The 19,656-nt window shown below is 58.3% G+C and overlaps 2 protein-coding genes across 3 annotated transcripts; both read left to right on the forward strand.

Annotated features, from left to right (window-relative positions):
* The first annotated feature begins 7,334 nt into the window (after positions 1–7,334).
* Positions 7,335–9,543, forward strand: LOC109265548 (histone H1.0). Its single transcript, XM_019446846.2, has one exon. The coding sequence runs from the start codon at positions 7,618–7,620 to the stop codon at positions 8,200–8,202; it is 585 nt and encodes a 194-aa protein (XP_019302391.1). The 5' UTR covers positions 7,335–7,617; the 3' UTR covers positions 8,203–9,543.
* Positions 9,544–10,040: 497 nt separating this feature from the next.
* On the forward strand, positions 10,041–16,143 carry GCAT (glycine C-acetyltransferase). Of its 2 annotated transcripts, XM_019446847.2 has the most exons (9): positions 10,042–10,288; positions 11,985–12,115; positions 13,059–13,160; positions 13,628–13,774; positions 14,257–14,411; positions 14,544–14,626; positions 14,805–14,976; positions 15,422–15,543; positions 15,823–16,143. In XM_019446847.2, the coding sequence occupies exons 1-9, from the start codon at positions 10,093–10,095 to the stop codon at positions 15,972–15,974; spliced, it is 1,260 nt and encodes a 419-aa protein (XP_019302392.2). In that variant the 5' UTR covers positions 10,042–10,092; the 3' UTR covers positions 15,975–16,143. The 2 variants fall into 2 exon arrangements, with proteins under 2 accessions (XP_019302394.2, XP_019302392.2); XM_019446849.2 differs by lacking the exon at positions 15,823–16,143 and having other exon boundaries at positions 10,041–10,288; positions 15,326–15,439.
* Positions 16,144–19,656: the final 3,513 nt, after the last annotated feature.

Here is a 19,656-nt window from a genome sequence, read left to right on the forward strand (position 1 = left end):
GATGGCATCTCACATCCCCCCACGCGGGCACCGTCTCTATCCAGTCGCACAGTCCTCCCCGGCACCTGTTCTGCGTAAACGCGCCCGTCGCCCCCTTTCACCGGCCCCTGTTGTTTTCCTGCGTGGAGCCTGACCATCCCAATTCGCGATGTTACCGATGCCACTCCCCCTGCCCCCTGCCCCGTCACTGGACTCTGAGCCTCAAGAGGCCAAGCGCAGGGTCTGTTCTGGCACCCCCTGGGGCTCCCCGACTCCTGAAGGGTTTTAACTTGTACGGTCTCAGACTCTGAGCTGCACGAGGCAGAAGAAGTCTCCAGAAGAACAGCAAACAAGGCCCGGAGGGAAGGGGGTGGGGGAGGAGAAGGGGTCAGTGGACGGTGGTCCCCTCACTCAGGAGGGCTGGCCACTACACCCGGGAGGGCAGGGTTCCCGCCTGTCAACAAGGTTCTGGGGTAACTCTTTGTCTGGGAACCTGCCGGAAATAAGAGCTGCCCCTCCCCACCCCCCCCCCCCCCCCCACGTGAGCTAGGTGTCGCTTAGACCTTTTAAACTGAAAACCAACTGACTTTGGGGGGCACCGGAAATCTAACAGGGACTTTACAAACGCCCCCCTCCTTCCTGGGGCGCCTGGGTGGCTCAGTCGGTGAAGCGTCCGACCCATGATTTCAGCTCAGGTCATGATCTCGGGGTTGTGGGATCAACCCCGAGATCCTACTTGGGATTCTCTCCCTCTGCGCTTCTCCCTGCCTCACCCTCACTCTCTCTCTCTCTCTCTCTCTCTCTCTCTCGAAACAAAAACAAAAACAAAACAAAAATAACAAAAGCAAAACAAACGTGGAAAGAAGTGAGCATCACCTTAAAGGAAGAAGCATTTCTCGCCGGGAAGAAAAATCTGCAGACCTTTCTCTCCCCTCATCGTAGGTATAATCGGTTTAAAAGGAAGGGACACACGCAGTCATTCGCTTATTCGACGCAATGAAGTGAGGGGTCGCTTACTTAAGGACAACGGCGAGAATCTATGACCTTGGTGAGTTTCTAAGAGATGGAAGGATGGCCACCGGTGATGTTAAAGGGACCCCGTCCCCTGAGCCATCAGCCTGGCCCGAGGACCTCATCCACTGCGTTTGCTCTTGAAAAAGCAGCAGATGGGGCGCTTGGGTGGCTTGGTCGGTTAAGCGTCCGACTTCGGCTCAGGTCATGATCTCACGGTCCGTGAGTTCGAGCCCCGCGTCGGGCTCTGTGCTGACCGCTCAGGGCCTGGAGCCTGTTTCAGATTCTGTGTCTCCCTCTCTCTCTGCCCCCCCCCCCGCTTCTCTCTCTCTCTCTCTCTCTCTCTCCAAATAAATAAACTTTAAAAAAATATTTTTTTAATGTGTCCCAGCATTGCCAAATGCCCTTGGGGAACGCAAAATTGCCTCCACTTGAGAATCACTGAGCTGAGACATGCAGCTCTGGAGACTGGGAAGTCAGGCGAGCCTCCTGGAGGAGGCGCTCCAGGGGCTGTGCCTTGACCCTGGCTGAGACTCCAGAGGAGTGGGGTCATCGTTCTGCCCTGGCGCTCACTCCCACCCCCCCCCCCAACATTTTTGGCTGGCTCATCTTCCTCCACCGGATCCTGACATGCTGGGATCTCACCTCCGTGGCCCCTTCCCCTTCTCTCTCCACCTCTCCCTCGAGAAGGGCGGCAGTTTGCTGCAAACCCTTCCAATTCCCCGTCTCCAGCCCCCGTCTCTCTCCAGAGCCCCTGACTCTTTGTCCAGGTGCCTCTAGACACCTCCACCCGGAGCCGTCCAGGCTCTGCAGGCCCCATGTGGCCAGAGCAGTCCTCTCCCCTCCCCAGCACAGCCCATATCTTGGCCTCCATGTGGACACCCTCAGCTTTCTCCCCCTCGTCCCCCTCTGAGACTTGTTGGTGTGATCTCTTAAATGTCACTGAAATCCAGCCCCTCCCCTCCATCCCCACAAACTGGTGTCATAGGAGACTTGCCCTCCGGGCCACCATCACACTGCAGCCGGAGCTCCTTCTAAGACGCCAACCCTGGGGGCGCCTGGCTGGCTCAGCCGGCAGAGCATGCGACTCTTGATCTTGGGGTTATGGGTTCAAGCCCCACGTGGGGTCTAGAGCTCACTTAAAAAAATAAAAAAATAAATGCCAACCTGATCATGTCACACACACTCCCCTGCACAAAAACACAAAACATCCCATGGGGCACAAAAACATCCCATGCCCCTTCTGCCCAGCTGCAAGGCCTGGGTCCCACTCCTTTTGGATCTCTGCCTGAGTCACTCAGTCACCTCCCTTCCGCCTGTAAAGTCACCTACCTTCCCATGCCCAGCCTTCACTCCTGCTGCATTCCTGCACTACCCCCCCCCAGCCCCCCCCCCCCCCCCCCCCGCCAAGCCCTGCCTGAGTCCCAGAGAGCTGGAAAGCCTCTTCGAGACTCTCCGGTCAAACGTCTTCATTCTCCAGACGAGGGTTCCACGAGGGTCTCCGGTTCCATGAGGGCAGATGACGGCCTTTGCTGCCCTGGCTGGTGGCACCTGAGAGGTTGGCCTCTCCCCCGCCCCACCTTGACACGCTCTCCTTCCTCACTGGCCTCCAGGACACCCCTCCTCCCCAGATCTGCCTCTTACCTCCCTGGCTTCTCCTTCTTGGTCCCCGCTGCCGGTGTCTCCTCCTCACTCCCACCTCCCCAGGTCAGTGTCCCCAGGGCCAGGCCTTTGTCCTCTTCTGATGTGCTCTCCCTCCGATCAGCCCATGGCTTGAAACGCCAGCTGCCTGCCCCCAAATGGGCATCTGATATACCTCAGACTCTCTCCCTGAACCGCAGACTCAGGATTCTCCTACTCACCTGCCTTCTCAGCATCTCCACGCACACACCTGGGAGACATCTCAAACCCAACCCACAGCCAGACCCCTCAGACCCCGCTCTGCCTTCAGTCTTCCCTGCCTCAGTTCACCACAGCTCCGTCTCCCAGTGTTCCAGCCAGCGTCCTTGGGGTGCCCCTGCGACCTGATCCCTTCCTATCCCCTCCACTGCTGCCACCTGGGCCAGAGTACCATTCTCTCTCACCTGGGCTATCTCAACAACGTCCTAGCCCCGCTTCTGTCTTTGCCCTCCGCAGCCTCTTCCCCGCACAGCGACCAGAATTAACCGGGGTTGATTTTTGACTGTGGATCCCAGAATGTCCCTCCTCTGCTCAAAACTCTCCAATGGCTCCCATCTCATGCAGGGAAGAGCCAAAGTTCCGTAAAACCCCATCTGGCCTGTGCCTCCTTCACTTCGGCAGCTCTTAGCTTTTTAAAATTCATCTCCTCCTGTTGTCCTCCTTAATTCAGCCACCCCGTACACTCCTACCCCAGGGCCCTTGCACTGGCTGTCTCCTTTGCTTAGAAGATTCTTCCTCCAAGAAAAAGAACGGCTCCTTCTCACCTCCTTTGAATCTTTGCTCACGTGGCGGCTGCTTTTTCTTTTTTTAAATGTTTGGTTATTTTTGAGAGAGACAGCATGAGTGGGGAAGGGGGAGAGAGAGAGAGAGAGAGAGAGAGAGAGAGAGAGAGACACAGAATCCGAAGCAGGCTCCGGGCTCTGAGCTGTCAGCGCAGAGCCTGACGCAGGGCTCGAACTCATGAACCGTGAGATCATGACCTGAGCCGGAGTCAGACGCTTAACTGACCGAGCCACCCAGGCCCCCCACGCGTCGGCTTCTTAATGAGGCTTCCTCCGACCACCCTGTTGAAAACTGTAAACCACCGCCTCTCAGCACTGCCCATCACCTCCCCCTTACCCTTCCCCAGTTTTGTCTTTGCAATTATGGCCTTCCAACACACTGTGTAATTGACTTCTTTATTTGGTCTGTTGCTTATCTATCTTTTCAACTAGAATGTCAGCTCCACAAGGGCAGGAATCTCTTATCTCTCGTTCACAGCTGTATCCCACTGCCTACCCCAGTGCCTGGCACTTATCTGGGCTTCAAAGCCCAGAATGAGCGCGTGCAGTGCAAGGTCTCATGAGACCGCAGGTGGCGCAGTGGGAGTCACTGGCTTGGGAATGTCACCCTGCCACCCTCCTTCAGGCTGACCCACCTTGGACAAGCCATTCAGCCATTCTAGACCACCTCTCTGGAAAACGGAGACGTTATAGCTGTACCTAGGACTTAATAAAGGCTGGCACGTGCAAACACACGAACACTAGGAAAACTTGACCCCTGGCGTTCTAACGCAATCTACACTTTTCCATACAGGATTTCTCGTTCTTTCCCCCTGGCAAGAGCCCCAGAGGTAGGTAGGACAGATCATCCGCGGCCTTTCACCTTTTTACAGGTGGAAACAATGGCAGGTGGAAAAACAGCCAGGAGGTCTGGGCAGATGATGTCTGACCCCTCCCCACGCCGTGGCTGACCGGCGATTGCGATGCTCTAGAGGGTTCCCGGGCGAGGGGAAGGGGGGTGGGGGGGGACAGAGTGGGGCTCGGCGGGCGCCCGGGGACTACATTTCCCAGGAGGAGTTGCCCGCAGCTCTGTGGCTCCCGGTTTTTTAAAGGGCTCGCGTTAAAGGGGGCGGGGGGAGTTCCGCCGTCCGCTGGCCAGAAAACCGCTCTGCTCTGCGCTTGGTAGGGACCCGAGAGCGGCCTGCGGGGGGTGCCCCGCCAGAGTCAAGAAGCCCCCAGACCCTGCAGTACCAGCCGGGCGAGGTGAGGCCAAGCCAATCTGGAGGCGGCGTTTCCTCATCTTGTCCCCCTCTGCCTCGGACTCTGCGCCCAACTCCCGGCCCCCTCGCTTCCCCTCCAGTTCTAACTGGGGCGGGGGGCGGGGGTGGGGAGGAGGAGGGGGGGCGGTGAACCTCGCAGCCCCGGGGCGGGAACGTGGGCTATCGGGAAGCCCGGGCGACTCCGAGGTGACCCTTCTCTCCATTTCTGGCTTCGGTTCCGGGAGAGAATTTACAGGTCTCTGGGATGGGCAGGGGATGTGGGATGTGAGAGCCACAAAATGAAGGGAAGGCCTGGGGGCACCGGGAGCTGAGCCTCACAGTGCACCCCCATATCCACCCTTCCGAATCCGGCGGTCTCCACGGTAAAATGGGAGTAGTCGGGGGGGAGTGATCACGTTGGCCGCCTCCCCAGGCTGGAGGCTCAAAGGATCAAGAAACGAGAGCAAGCACTTTGCAAACTGTAAGGCGCTGTGTAAATAAAATTATTTCATCATCGTGCCAAAGGATTCAGCTAGTCCTTATTCTAAGACGCCGAGGGACGTGGCGAGGGGGTGGGGGCGGGGGTGTACAACATCTCGCACCCGGGGTTGGCTATTTGATTTGCCTATTTCCCCGTCCAGATCATAGTGGGAACCAGAATTGTCTTTGTAAATAACCAAAACGAACCCACCAGAATGTTGTGTTTTCAAATCAGGAAACTTTGGCGGTAATTGACATCATCCAAATAAGAACCTTGACCTTTTGAACTAACCTGGCCCTTGGTGGCTTCCTTCCCCTGCCTGTGCCACCAAGATAAGCCCGGGAGAAGGCATCTGATACCGAGTCTCAGGCCTCCCTCTCCCGCCTCCCAATCATTTGGATTAATCCATCCCTTGGTGTATGTGGGGGAAACCTATTAATTTCCCTGGCCTCGGAGACTCCCCAGGTCCAGTAAGAGCCCTTCCCCCCAAGAGCAGCTACGAGCCCCCCCATCCCCCATCTAAATACTCCAATCATCCCCCTCTCCCCTCCCCAACAGCCAGTGCCTGCAAACAGCTCCCGACCATACCAGAGGCACGTTCATCATTTTGACCAGCTATAAACCCCCCACTCCCAGGGCATTGTTTACGTGAAGAGTGCCGGGCCTCTTTGCTTAGGGAATAAAAGCCGGTTTGTTGTGGGTGGGGGCTCAGGGAGAGAGCATCCCAGAATCTCAACCCAGGGCCCCTGCCAAGCGGGCCCTGCACGTGATTAGGCTGTGTGTCATAGACAAGGGGTCCCAGGAACTCTGGCGTCCCTTCTGCTGGCCTCTGGGCCCCTAAAGCCCCTCAGAGCCCCTCAAGACTCCCTTCGGACGGTGACGCCCCCGGTCGCTTCATCTTTACCTGCCAAGCAGCACGGAAAAGATGTATACATTTTAACAAAGACCTCGCATCCTCCCGGCAAAATGGCGGTGGCCCCGGCCACCGCTCCCCGAACAACTGCACACTTTCTGAGGATTCTTCGGGACCCCAGGAACATGACCCCTTCCTCCCCCTCTCCCCCGGAGTCCCCATGCTCGCAAGTTCCCAAAGCACTCAGCGCCTCTCTTCACCCCAGGGGCCCCGGGGACAGTCTCTTGCTGGAGTCTTTGGGACAGCTCCTCCATTGCAGACCCCCCCCCCCCACACTGCCTTCAAGGGGCCCTGGGAGGGGGACTGGACCCCCGGATGTGCCTCAGGGGTAGGGACAGCAAGGTTCCGCCTCTGAGACCCCGAAACTCCCAGGCTGAGAGAGGCATATAAATGAATCCCCGATTGGGATATACGGGCGATGTGGGGGTCTTTGAGGAGAGCAGAAGACTCGGGAGACCTCTCCTCATCCCCTCAGGGGTCCCGGGCAGCACCGGGGGTCCGGCCTCAGGAGGGAACCTCCACGCAGAGGTCAGGGGTCGCGCTGGGGGAGAGCAGGCAGAGGAGGGGGAAGGGACAAAGTTTGAAAGTGCCCTTCCAACTCTTCCAGGGAAAGTTTGCTCGGGGGGCCCCAAGGACTGAGAAGAGGTAGAGGTGCGGGGGGCCCGATGGTGGGATGACCCCCGAGAGGTGACCGGACCCTGGGGGAGCGACCCCTCCCCCCTGTCCCGGCTCGGCCCGGCTGGGAGTCGCCCAGCTCGGGGCAGCGTGTGTTAGTTGGGGCCGCTTTCCAGCCGCTCCGCCGGGCCGGGGGGCACCGCCGCGGCCCGGGAGCGGGATCCCTGGTAGCCCCGGGGGGGAGCTTTGCTACGGGGGGTTTCCCGCACCGGGGCTCCAAGGCCCCGCAGGGCCAGCCCCCCGCAAAGGGGAAATGTGCAGGCGCACCAGCCGTCCTCGGCGCCGTTTGGGGCGCGTGGCGGGCGCGGGGGGCGGCGGCCGGGCCGGCGGGATGCCCGGCGGGGGAGCCCAGGGAGCCAGGCAGCGGTCCCGGGCGGCGGCGGGGAGCGGGGAGGCCCGGGCCGGGGGGAAAGGTCGGATTTGCTCGGCGGAAGAAACACAGATGGCGGCGGCGCGGCGCCATTCCGGGCCGGGAGCAGGCAGCCAGCAGCCCTGTCCTCACCGCGGTCCGCCCGCCGCCGCTAAATACCCGGATGCGCCGCCCGAGCGCCAGACGCGGAGCTGGGAAAGGGGAGGCAGAGGAGGCGGAGGCGGAGGCAGAGCGCGAGCCAGAGACCGAGCCAGAGCCCGAGCCCGGCGCCGAGACCGACCGACCGACAGACCGGCGGGGCTGGGCCACGCAGACCCGGCCCGGCGAGTCCTCCCGCGACCCGAGCCAGGTCCCTGAGAGCCGGGGCCCGGACTGGCCGGGGACTCGGGAGCGCCAGAGCAGATCCCGAGTAAGGCTTTCCTCGGCCTCCGACGAGGGCTGGCCCTTTTGAAGGCGCCTCCTTCAACCGCAGGACCAGACAGGCCACCATGACCGAGAACTCCACGTCCACCCCTGCGGCCAAGCCCAAGCGGGCCAAGGCGTCCAAGAAGTCCACAGACCACCCCAAGTATTCAGATATGATCGTGGCGGCCATCCAGGCGGAGAAGAACCGCGCTGGCTCCTCGCGCCAGTCCATCCAGAAGTACATCAAGAGCCACTACAAGGTGGGTGAGAATGCCGACTCGCAGATCAAGTTGTCCATCAAGCGCCTGGTCACCACTGGGGTCCTCAAGCAGACCAAAGGGGTGGGTGCCTCGGGGTCTTTCCGGCTGGCCAAAAGCGATGAGCCCAAGAGGTCGGTGGCCTTCAAGAAGACGAAGAAGGAAGTCAAGAAGGTGGCCGCCCCAAAGAAGGCAGCCAAGCCCAAGAAGGCTGCCTCCAAAGCTCCCAGCAAGAAGCCCAAAGCCACCCCAGTCAAGAAGGCCAAGAAGAAGCCGGCTGCCACGCCCAAGAAAACCAAAAAACCCAAGACTGTCAAAGCCAAGCCAGTCAAAGCATCAAAGCCTAAGAAGGCCAAACCAGTGAAGCCCAAAGCCAAGTCCAGTGCCAAGAGGGCCGGCAAGAAGAAGTGACAATGAGGCTTTTCTTGTGGACACTCCTGCCTGTCTCCTGTTTTCTGTAAATACTTTTCTCCTTTCTTTTCTCCTGATCTTCACCTGCAATCCTTTGCCCCTTTCTATCCTGACTGTATAAGAGACAGAATTTGGATTCCTCAGACGTTAGGGAATAATTCATTTTTCCTTAACCAATCGTGCGAAGACGGCAACAACAAATCTCTCTGTAATGATGAGAATGTACTTTTGTTCTGTTGACTTGTTATTAATCTACTTAATGGGTTTGGGGATTTGGATGGGTCTGTGTGTTTTGTTTGGATGGTTTGTTCACTATGAAGGTAGAGGGGCGGGAGAGAATGGGCAAGGCAGCTTGTTCTGACTAGATGAGGGGGAGCCCAGAAATTGTTAAGGTTTGTGGGAGTATCTTTGAGGTGAGCTAGCTTTCTCTAGGTTGCTCACCCCTGTGAAGAGTTTCCGAATCTCGGCGGGGAGAAGGGAGGGGTGGCAGCAGCTGGATGGCAAAGGAGGGGGGGGGGGACCCTCTCTGGGCTGACTTCCATCTTGCAATAGTGAGCAGTGGGGGGTCCAAATCCAGCTTCCTTCTCGCTGTTGGTCTGCCCCTGTGGCCTTCCTATTGTCCTAGGGAAGGGGGGGGGGGTCCAATGTGACAGCTGGTCTGAGAAGCTGTGGCTTCTCTCAGTCAGCTGGAAACTAGTCATTGGGGGGTCTTTGTGGCTTCAGAAAGTCTCATGTTAAAATGGAGTGGAAACTTTAGGGGAAGGGTGGGGACTCAGTCAGCCAAGTGCCTCAGTGTGCCCTGTTAAAACTTGGGTTTTTCCACACCATTGGATTGTATCATAGGACTTTTTTTTTTTTTTTTTCTTTCCCCCTGGTTTTTGGTTCCTCCTGTACAAGAGGTGGTTTTGCTTGGTGGCCTGGTGGGGCTCCAACCCTGCCACCCGCCACTTAAGAACCTCGCGACCTCTTTACTTTGGAGTCTTTTATAAGTAGTTGTAGATGGGGGAGGGGGGGAGTGGGCGGGGAGTGGACAGTAAGACATACTGCAGTCAATTTTGAATTGCTAAGTAGCTTCACAGAGCTAGGTCTGTGTGTATGTGTGTATATGTATATATACATATCTAGGGCTAGTACTTAACGTTTCACACCCGGGAGCTGGGAGAAAAAAACCTGTACAGTCGTCTTTTATTTTTAATAAAATAGGAAAACGCGTCCTTGCGCGTGGTCAAACGCCCTCCCTCCCCCCCCCCCCCCTTTTTTAAACAAGTGTTATTTGTGCCGGGAAGAATTTGCTGTCTTTGTAATTTTAAAACTTTAAAATAAAATCGAAAAATGAAAACACCTCGTTGGTGCGTTTTTCCTCCTTTTTAAGGCTGGAGGCGAATGAGGAGCAATGGGGCGGGCGAGCAGGGGTGAAATCCGGGGACGTTTGCACCTGAGGATGGGAGAGGGTTCCAAGAGTTCGACAGGGACGGGGGACTGGGCTGCAGAGGACAGAGCGTGCCTCAGCCTGCTTCTAGGCTCTTGCCTTTGGGGTGCAGAGTGCACCCCCCTTTCCTTCCAAGCGGTGGGTGTGTAGGCAGGGAATGGGAATTGGGGGGGGAGGGGGGTCTGGTGGGCTGGGCCCTGACGCGCCACCCTCCGCGGAGGCGCCTCCCCTTCCCCCACAAGGAGCGCTCCCGTCTCAACTTACACATCAATCCACTTTCATCCTCTGCGGATCCCGCCAGGCCCCGCCCCCACCCATCCCTGGGCCCGTCTCCCCGCCCCTTTAGCAGCCTTCTTGCTCCGATTGGTTGGTGTGGCCCAGCCCCCGGGCACGTGACCAGGCGGCGCCAGCGCTGCGCGCCGCTCTTGGACGGGCTGGGGTGCTGGGGTGAAGCAGGCACGATGTGGGCCTGTCGCCTCCTCCACGCTGGTCTCTCCGCAGCCCCCCGCGGCCGCCGCGCGCAGTCGGCGCTGACCCAGCTGCGTGGCGTCCTGGAGGAGGAGCTGGAAGCGATCCGCGGGGCTGGCACCTGGAAGAGCGAGCGGGTCATTACTTCCCGTCAGGGGCCGCGCATCCACGTGGACGGTGTCTCCGGAGGTAACCCCCCCCCGCCCCCCCACCGGCCTGCGAGTCTTCGGACCCGGCTGGGTGTTCGAAGGCCCTTGCGAGGCCAGCGCTGGAATGGAGGGCCTGAAGGCAGTGGGCGGGTGGGAGTATTTGCACACGTAGCCACTGGCGCCTTTCCTATCTGGCTGACTTTACGGCTTCCCAGTGGTAGGTGTTAACCCAGTTAAGCCTGTTTACGCGGAGGAGGGTGGTTTGCCCTTGAGCACCTTTTAGACTCAGACGGTGGGACTGGAGTGAGGCCCAGTCCTGTGAGAACGTGAGAAAAAAAAGAGAGACACTTAGCTGGTTCCCAGCTGGCTGCTTCAAGGAAGGGTGGAGGAAGGTGGGGCCAGAAGCCCTGCGTTTCTGGGGCTGCTGTCCTGTGCTGGCCTCTACCAACTGCTCAGCACGTGGGCTCCTGCAAACCCCGATACAGGGGATAACGAATCCCATTTTACAGACAAAGAAGCTGAAGCTCAGAGATATGAAATGGCTTTGCCCCAAAGCCCTTGCTAGCTGCAGGCAGAGCTGGGCTTTGGTCCAGGTCCTCTGGCACATTGGAGCTGGAAGGTCACCTAATGGGTCAGAGAAGCCAAATGCCTGGCCAGAGTCACAGCGAGCGAGGGGCCTGAGGGCTGCTGCAGAAGCCACACCATGAATTCGTCCACTGGGACTTCCTCATTTCCTTTTTTCTTTTTTAATTTGTTTATTTTGAGAGAGTGTGCTCGAGTCGGGGAGGGGCAGAGAGAGGGAGAGAGAGAATCCCAGCCAGTGCGGGGCTCACATGAACTGTGAGATCATGACCTGAGCTGAAATCAAGAGCCTTGGACGCTCACCCAACTGAGCCACCCAGGCACCTCCCTCATTTCTGTCTAACCGGTAGTCGCTATCTATCTTGTCTGTGCCAGGACCCAGGTGGGTGCTGGTTACAAATAATTTCCCAAGCCTGCCTTCTGCTCAGGAAATCGGCCTGGATCCTTGGTGCTGTTGTACTCATTTGTAGACTGAGGTCCCCCCAGATCTGTGCCTTCCCCTCAGGGGAAGCTTGGGGCAGGTCCAAACATGGGAAAGTTACGAGGCACAGGTTCTCATCTCCTAAGCTGAATGAATCTCGCCCCCTATGGGCCTCAGTGTCCCCCTCATGCCAACTGTGTTCACTTCCGGGTTTATAATTCAGGAGTTGATGTCTCAGAAACACCTCCCCTCTCCCCCACCGCCGCCCCCCCCCCCCCACTTTAGGCATGTGATTCTTACCAGGCAGCAAAGTCAACTGTGTAGAGTCTGAGGTCCACAGAGGGCACCTGACCCAGCCCTTTTTTACCCACGAGGGAACCAAGGCCCAGATGAGGGGGTTGCTGGTAGTTTTCAGGGACAGGAGAAGCCAGTGAGGTAGGGCTACATTCCTCCTTGGGTGGAATGTGATTCAGAACCAGAGTTTCAACTTCTTACCCTTCAAGGCACCACTCTGAGAGTCCTTTCCTGACCCTCCCTGTCCTGTGGCTATTTATTGGTACTTCCTAGGGGCCCCTAGTTCCCATCCTGCCTCAGAATGGATCGTACTGTGTGGTTGTTGCCTCCTCAAGGGTGAATCCATGTTCGTTTCCTGAGTCCCCAGGGCCTGGCACTGACACTTTTCTAAGCCCTTTCTTGCCCTGAGCTGCTGTGTCCATACCTTCTTCCACCTCAGGAATCCTTAACTTCTGTGCCAACAACTATCTGGGCCTGAGCAGCCATCCCGAGGTGATCCAGGCAGGTCTGCAGGCCCTGGAGGAGTTTGGAGCCGGCCTTAGCTCCACTCGCTTCATCTGCGGGACCCAGGTACCCAGTGGCTGTTGCGGGGGTTGGAGGGTACCTTGTCCCCAGCGCTGGGCACTGACCCCGACTGTCTGCTTCCCACAGTCAGCAGGGCCCGTTTAGCCAGCTCAGCTCATCCCAGGGCCCTGGGCCCACTCGTAGCCTGGTGCCCTACACCAGAGAGGCCGGGCTCGGGCTTCTGTTCTGTTGCAAAAGGAACTTGACCTCTCTGAACATCCCTTTTCCCACCTGCGTGTAAAAATGCCTGGAACAGTGCCCGGCCCGTACCAATGCTCCCTAAATGTGGACTATTTTATTTTGTGAATGTTATAAAATAAACATACGTAAATGCGAAACAGCCCTTAGGTGTTCACTCGTTATCAATACTCCTGACAGTCGTTAAGTGACGGGTGATATTCTTGTCTCTGTTACAGAGATGAGGACGCTAAGGCCCAGAGAAGTTAAATGACTTACCCCGAGGGCACACACCTGTTAAAATGGGATTTTAACCCACATGGCTGGGCTCAAGATTATTGATTATTATTACCCATCTCCTGAGCAAGGGGAGGGTGAAGTGAAATCAATTATCAGAGGCAGAACTCCTAACTCCCAGCCAGGGCACTTTCCAACAAAACCCTCACCCAGACTGGACAGCTTTCAAATATAAAAAGCTGAGGCCCACGTGAACCTATGTAATCCTTTTCTTTGCCATTAAGCAACCAAAAAAGGCACTTAGCTTGAGGTCGGGAAGACCTCTTCCCTTGCCAATATCACCCATAATTCCACATGAGACCCCGGTTACAACGATCCAACCAGGAAGGGACACCTAGGGAGTCCCTGATTCCTCAGTGAGAACCATCCGCCAGAGTCCTGTCGGCTCTGGGGGAACCCTCGCAGTGAAGGGAGCCCAGAACTTGTTGCGTGCGACCCCGCGGGCATTAACACCTGTTTCGCTCTGTTTCTTTAGAGCATCCACAAGGACCTAGAAGCAAAGATAGCCCGCTTCCACCAGCGGGAGGATGCCATCCTCTACCCTAGCTGTTTTGATGCCAACGCTGGCCTCTTTGAGGTGTGAGGGGGCCGCAGGTGGGAGTTGGTGAGGACTGCTAGGCTGTGGAAGGCTTGGGAGTGGACAGGCAGAACCTGGCAGGATGCCAGCGCCATGCCTACAGCTCCAGTGCCCATTTCTTACGGAGGTTAAGGTTGGGCCAGGTAGGTGCTCTAGGAGGAATCCTGGGGCCTTCGTGGGGCCAGCTTGCAGGGCACTGGGGGGATAACCTACATCAGCAGGAAGGCTGGGGGCAGCAGGGGCCAGGGACCCACCGAACATGTTCTCCCCTGCTCTCACTGGAGCAGGGCCCTGGTCTGGCCCAGTCGTGGGGCCCCGGGGACCCAGATAGAGGCAGATGGGGGCTCCTTGCCTCCCTGTCCAGAGGAATGCCCTGGATGGCAATGAAATTTTGACTCAGGTAGACATGGGGAGGGAGAGCCCCTAGGTGGTTGGGTGATAGCTCTCCTCCAACTGCCTTCTTCCAGGCCCTGCTGACCCCCCAGGATGCAGTCCTGTCGGACGAGCTGAACCATGCCTCCATTATTGATGGCATCCGTCTCTGCAAGGCCCATAAGTACCGCTACCGCCACCTGGACATGGCTGATTTGGAGGCCAAGCTGCAGGAGGCCCAGGTGGGATGAGGCCCGGGTGGGGCAAGGCCCGGGGATGACAGAGGCAAGAACTGGGCTCTTGCCCAGCTCTTCAGCCTCCCCACCGGTGAATTAAGATCCGAACCCAAATCCCTTGGCCCCAAGGCTTTATTCCATTGTACCATGCTGCCTTGACTTTTGGCACCTTATGTGTGGCAGGGCCTGCTAGGCATATAGGTGAGATGAGCTCAGGGATAGAAATTGCCCTACCCCACCCTCCCTCTCGGAGAGGAGACTGAGCTGTTCTCGCTGACCAGGACTGCCCCTGAAGAGGTGGGCAAGGCTCAGAGAGGCACAGGGGAGGGACGGGATGTTCCAGCCCCAGCGCAGTATGCTTATGTGCCTACCTCTGTCCCAGACACCGGGCAAAGTGAGCTCTTAGAGCCTGAAGCAGCGCAGAGAATGGGTAGACTGGCACAACGTGAGACACTAGCCATCACCTGTCCACGTCTTCTTCCCTGCAGAAGCATCGACTGCGCCTGGTGGCCACGGATGGGGCCTTCTCCATGGATGGTGACATCGCACCCCTGCAGGAGATCTGCCACCTTGCCTCTCGATATGGTGCCCTGGTCTTTGTGGATGAATGCCACGCTACCGGCTTCCTGGGGGCCACAGGACGGTGGGAGCATGCATCACCTGGGGCCTTGGGTCAGGCTTCTAAGGGCGGGTGGGAAACCAGGAAGCCAGCCCCTAACCCGTGATCCCCGGGCACTCAGGCAGCCAGTGGTGACAGTGGTAGCTTCCCTTGCAGGGGCACGGATGAGCTGCTGGGTGTGACGGACCAGGTCACCATCATCAACTCCACGCTGGGGAAGGCACTGGGTGGAGCCTCAGGTACCTGTCGGCTTGTGCCTCTGAGGTCCCCTTATCCACATGCAGAGCCCTGGAGGGGTCTCCGGGAAGGTGGTGAGGAGAGACTTGGGGAAGAGAGCAGCATGGACCGCCCTCTCAGGAGGGTAGGCTCTGGCACCTGGCCTCTGACTCCCACCTCCGTCCCTGCCCTTGTCCTCAGGGGGCTACACAACAGGGCCTGAACCCCTGGTGTCCCTGCTCCGGCAGCGCGCTCGGCCCTACCTCTTCTCCAACAGCCTGCCCCCTGCTGTCGCCGGCTGTGCCTCCAAGGCCCTGGACCTGCTCATGGAGAGCAATGCCATCGTCCAGTCTATGGCGGCCAAGACCCAGCGGTGCGGTCCCTGGCAGGGGTGGGGCAGGTTGGGGTCGGGGAGCTGCCCCTGTGTGCCCCCCGGGCCCATGGCTCCATGCCTACGGGTTCTGCCTCCGCCCCTAGCGTGTCCCCAGCAGATTGCACCGGGATTCAGCCCTTTTAGCCAAAAGCTGCCCGCCCGCCCCCCTCCCTCTTCTGCCTCTGCCTTTTCCTTCCATTTCCTGGTGCATTTCTCTGAGAACGATGCTGTGTCTCCCCGCCCTGTCAGTCCTGTCTTTTTGCCCGCCGTTTTGGTCTGCCTGTCTCTCTGCCCGTCTCTCCATCTGCCTCTCTGGGTCTGCATCTGTCTCTCTTGGTCCATCCTGCAGACTTGGGCACAGATCTTGGATCACATGCCCAGCAGGAGTGGGTGTGAACGCCCCACAGCCCCCTGGCTACCTGTGACACCCAGCTGTGCCCCACAGCTTCCGCAGAAAGATGAAGGCTGCTGGCTTCACCGTCTTGGGAGCCAATCACCCCATCTGCCCTGTGATGCTGGGTGATGCCCGGCTGGCTTCTTGCATGGCAGATGACATGCTAAAGAGAGGTAAGGAAACTGGGACAAGAGGACCAGCCAGGGGTCCTAAGAGAAAAGAGAAGGGAACCCCTAACCTGTGAACGCTCCCCCATACCTTCACCCTACCGCCCGTTTTAAACCTGCTGTGTGTCCAAGCTGAAAATCCCAGGCCGTGACGCGGTCGCATGCGAGACCTTGAGCACCTCCCTTGCCCTCTGTGACCGTCAAGAAAGTAGGACCCGTGTGTCATGTCCCTCAAAGCCTGCCTGGCTCCGCTGAGCCCCAGGCTGACCCTTTCTGCCTTACCAGGCATCTTTGTCATCGGGTTCAGCTATCCGGTGGTCCCCAAGAACAAGGCCCGGATCCGGGTGCAGATCTCAGCAGTGCACAGCGAGGAGGACATCGACCGCTGTGTGGAGGCCTTCGTGGAGGTGGGGAGGCTGCATGGGGCACTACCCTGACCTGGGCGGTGACAGGCACAGCCAAGGTCCCCCTCCCTCCGCATTAACGAAAGGGGCCTTTGGTCAGCCCAGGCCAGACGCTCTGAACCCTGTCAGAGTCCTAGGACTGGGCTGGGGCATGGCCGGCGCTCGTGATCTTGTGTCAAACAACAGTGTGAAACTGGGCTGACACGTTGGTGTGCTTTATTCTCTCTGAGCAGGCCCAGGCCTGTGACCAGCTGAAGAATCAGGCAGAAGCTGGGCTTCTGAGGGCAGGCTCCTGGGTAGATCTCAGAGCTGACCACCTGCCCCAAGTTAAGATGAGACCCAGGCAGCTGGGATAATGCAGGCAGGGGTCACCATGTGACACAATTGGATTCTGGGCTGCTCTAAAGGCTGGCTGAGCCCCAGCCCTGCAGGCCCTTTCCCGCCCCACCCACCCTACTTACTCCGCAGCCTCCAGAGTTTAGCCCTGGTGGACACTTCGTTTTCTGCTCTCTGTCCAAAGGATGGCTGCCAGCTGCCCAGATCAGAAGGGGCCGGGCACCCCACCCCATGTGTGGAAGGAGGGGCAGAGGATTTAGCCCCAAAGGAGAGAATGTGGGTCACTATAGGAAAGGCCCCTGATAGTCTGGAACCATGTATTCTAGCCCACTTTGACTCTGTGGCCTTCGGCCAGCCTTTCACCTGTGTATGCGTCAGTCCCAGTGTACCGAGAGCGGATGTTAGTCGATGACTCTCGGGGTCCTTCCATAGCGCTCCTTCCGAGGACTACTGGCCTGCTGATCGGCCAGCAGGGGGCGCAGCGAACTCAGGCTCCGGCTGCTATCGCCCCGCCCCCTCCACCATCCAGGGCTTGGCCTCCCAATTGTTTGGGCAGCCCGGGAGAGCCGATTTGCTGCTGCCAAGGCCCCGTCCACCCTTGTCCCCAACAAAGGCTCGCTGCTCCCCTAGTGGACGTGATGACAACCCCCTTCCCGCAGTCGCTGTCCCTGGTCCTTGCCTCTCCATTGGCCTCCCCACTCAGCTTTATGGGCGCGGTGTCGGGCGCCGGGGAGGATGGGGGCTGATTCACGGCAGCGCCAGCCTCGGCGTGGTGTGGCCTCGGGAAGCACGCACCTCGCTGGGGGTAGGGCAGGGAGGGTGAAAAAGGACCTTCATTAACAACAGGGAAGTTGTCTGTCCTCTCTGTTCCCTCGCACCTCCGTCCCAGCCCTCAGCCTGGATGTCAGAACGAACGATCTGGGGGAGCTGCGGCCAATTCACTGGGATTCTGGGACTCCTAGCTTGTGGTCTAGAGGAGCTTGAGGCTGGGAATCAGGAGCTCCAGGGGCTGGGAGACGGCAGTGCAGAGAAGAGGACTGCTGTGGCCACATCAGCAGCTGGGATATTTGCAAGCCGCTGCCACAGGGTAGTGGACCTGGCGCGGGCGCATACAGCGGAGCCCTGGCGCCAGCCCCGGGCCAAGCCAGCAGCTTGACGTGCGCGATCTGCATAGGCCGGCGGATGAGAGCGGGTGGCCACAGCCGACCGCGGGGCTACGCGTCCCGGCAGCAGGTGTGGCGTATCCAGCGAGGCCAGAACGCGGGGCCCGGGCCCACCCGCCAGTGGCGCAGAGCACACGCCGCCTCTTCCAGGGGCTCCCGGGCGCCCCCGCTGCCATTGCGCCCCCCGGCGGCCGGCGGAGGCAGCGGCACGGCCGCAACACCCTAAGCCGTTTTGCCCAAGTAACGCGCCCTGGCGTCAGACAGCTCGCGGGGCTGCGCCGGCTCCCGTCCGCCGCCGTCCAGAAGGGCTGGTAGGAAGCAGCAGCAGCAGCTCTGGGCTCACGTGTTAAAGCCCACTGGTGGCGGCCCGATGCCAGCGACAGGCGGCGCAGGGCCGGAAGGCCGGCCAAGGATCAGCCGCACTTCTGCCTCCTGCGGGCGGGGAGCTTGAGAGACCACTCTCACCGCGCGCTGTACGCGTCCTCCGCGTTGGGCTCCAGGTTCAAGGCTCCGGCCGCCTGAAGCAAGGTTAGAGGTGGCGCCAGGGGTGCGCGGGGCTCGGCCATGACCTCGCGTACTTCCGGCCTGCCCCGTGGCCGGCCCTCTGTGGTTCCCTCGGTCCTCCCGCTTTCCTTCCTTCGCTCTGGCTCAATCAGCGGCTCGGCCTTGACCTGCTGGGAGCTCTTGCCCTAGTTCTGCAGCAGCCCGTCCAGAGCCCTGCCCTGGGCCGGGGGGGGGGGGAGCCTTCCAGGCTGGAGGGTCCTGAGGGGATGGCGGGGGGGGGGGGGGGTAGTGTGTCAGGGCTCTTGAGGGCTTTCCGGGTTCAGGGTGGTTGTAGACCTCTGACAGTCAAGGATTCTAAAACTTCAGCACACTGAGGCTAGGATCCTACAATGCTGCCTTTCGGTGATCATGACATTCTACACTTTTTTTTTTTTTAATTAAAAAAATTTAGGGGGCGCGCCTGGGTGGCTCAGTCGGTGAAGCATCCGACTTCGGCTCAGGTCATGATGTCGCGGTTCGTGAGTTCGAGCCCCATGTCGGGCTCTGTGCTGACAGCTCAGAGCCTGCTTCTCTCCCCCTCTATCTCTGCCCCTCTCCTGTTCACACTCTGTCTCTGTCTCCTTCTCAAAAATAAACAGTAAAAATTTTTTTCATTTAATGTTTTTATTTTTATTCATTTATTTTTTATTTTTTTATAAACATTTTTTTATATTTTTATAAAAATATTTTTGTTATTTATTTATTTTTATTGTTTGTTTATTTTTGAGACAGAGAGAGACAGAGCATGAACGGGGTGGGGGTCAGAGAGAGAGGGAGACACAGAATCTGAAGCAGGCTCCAGGCTCTGAGCTGTCAGCACAGAGCCCAACGCGGGGCTCGAACTCACAGACCATGAGATCATGACCTGAGCCGAAGACAGACACTTAACCGACTGAGCCACCCAGGCGCCCCTAATGTTTTTATTTCTGAGAGAGAGAGACAGTGTGAGCAGAGGAAGGGCAGAAAGAAGGAGACAAGGTATCCAAAGCAGGCTCCAGGCTCGGAACTGTCAGCACAGAGCCCGACGTGGGGCTCGAACCAAGAAACTGTGAAATCACGACTGGAACCAAAGTAGGAAGCTAAACCGATTGAGCCACCCAGGCGCCCCCCCCCTTTTTTTTTTTAAGTTTTAAAGTTTATTTATTTATTGGGAGAGAGCACACGCACAAGCAGAGGAGGGGCACAGAGAGAGAGAGAGACAGAATGTCAGTGCAGAGCCCTGGCTTGAACCCACGAACTGTGAGATCATGACCTGAGCGGCAATCATCAGTCAGATGCTTAACCAACTGAGCCACCCAGGCGCCCCACATTCTACACTTCTAATTCCTTCATTCAATTCTGATAGCTCTGAATTCCGGACAGTCTAGGTATGATCCCTAATATCTTCTGGTTAGTGAATGTCTGCTTCCAAAGATTCGGGGATGCTCTGCTTCTGGGGTAAGTGACATCAGGCTTTCAAGAAACAACCTCTGAGCGCTGGTGAAAATCCCAGGGGCGTGGGAGGAGCTAGCCTGAAGAGTCTCTTCCCCAGCTCCTTGGGCCTTGAATGCAAGTCCTGACTCCATCAGGTCCCCTCTGTTTTCTGTCCGCTTCCACAGACTTCCTATTGACATCCCCTCCCCCCAACCTCCCAGCTTCCAGAAAGACATTCAGTCCCTGCCGCCTCTCCTCTC

Source organism: Panthera pardus, unplaced genomic scaffold, assembly GCF_024362965.1.
Source record: "Panthera pardus isolate Hobbes unplaced genomic scaffold, ASM2436296v1 HiC_scaffold_6, whole genome shotgun sequence".
NCBI lineage: Eukaryota > Metazoa > Chordata > Mammalia > Carnivora > Felidae > Panthera > Panthera pardus.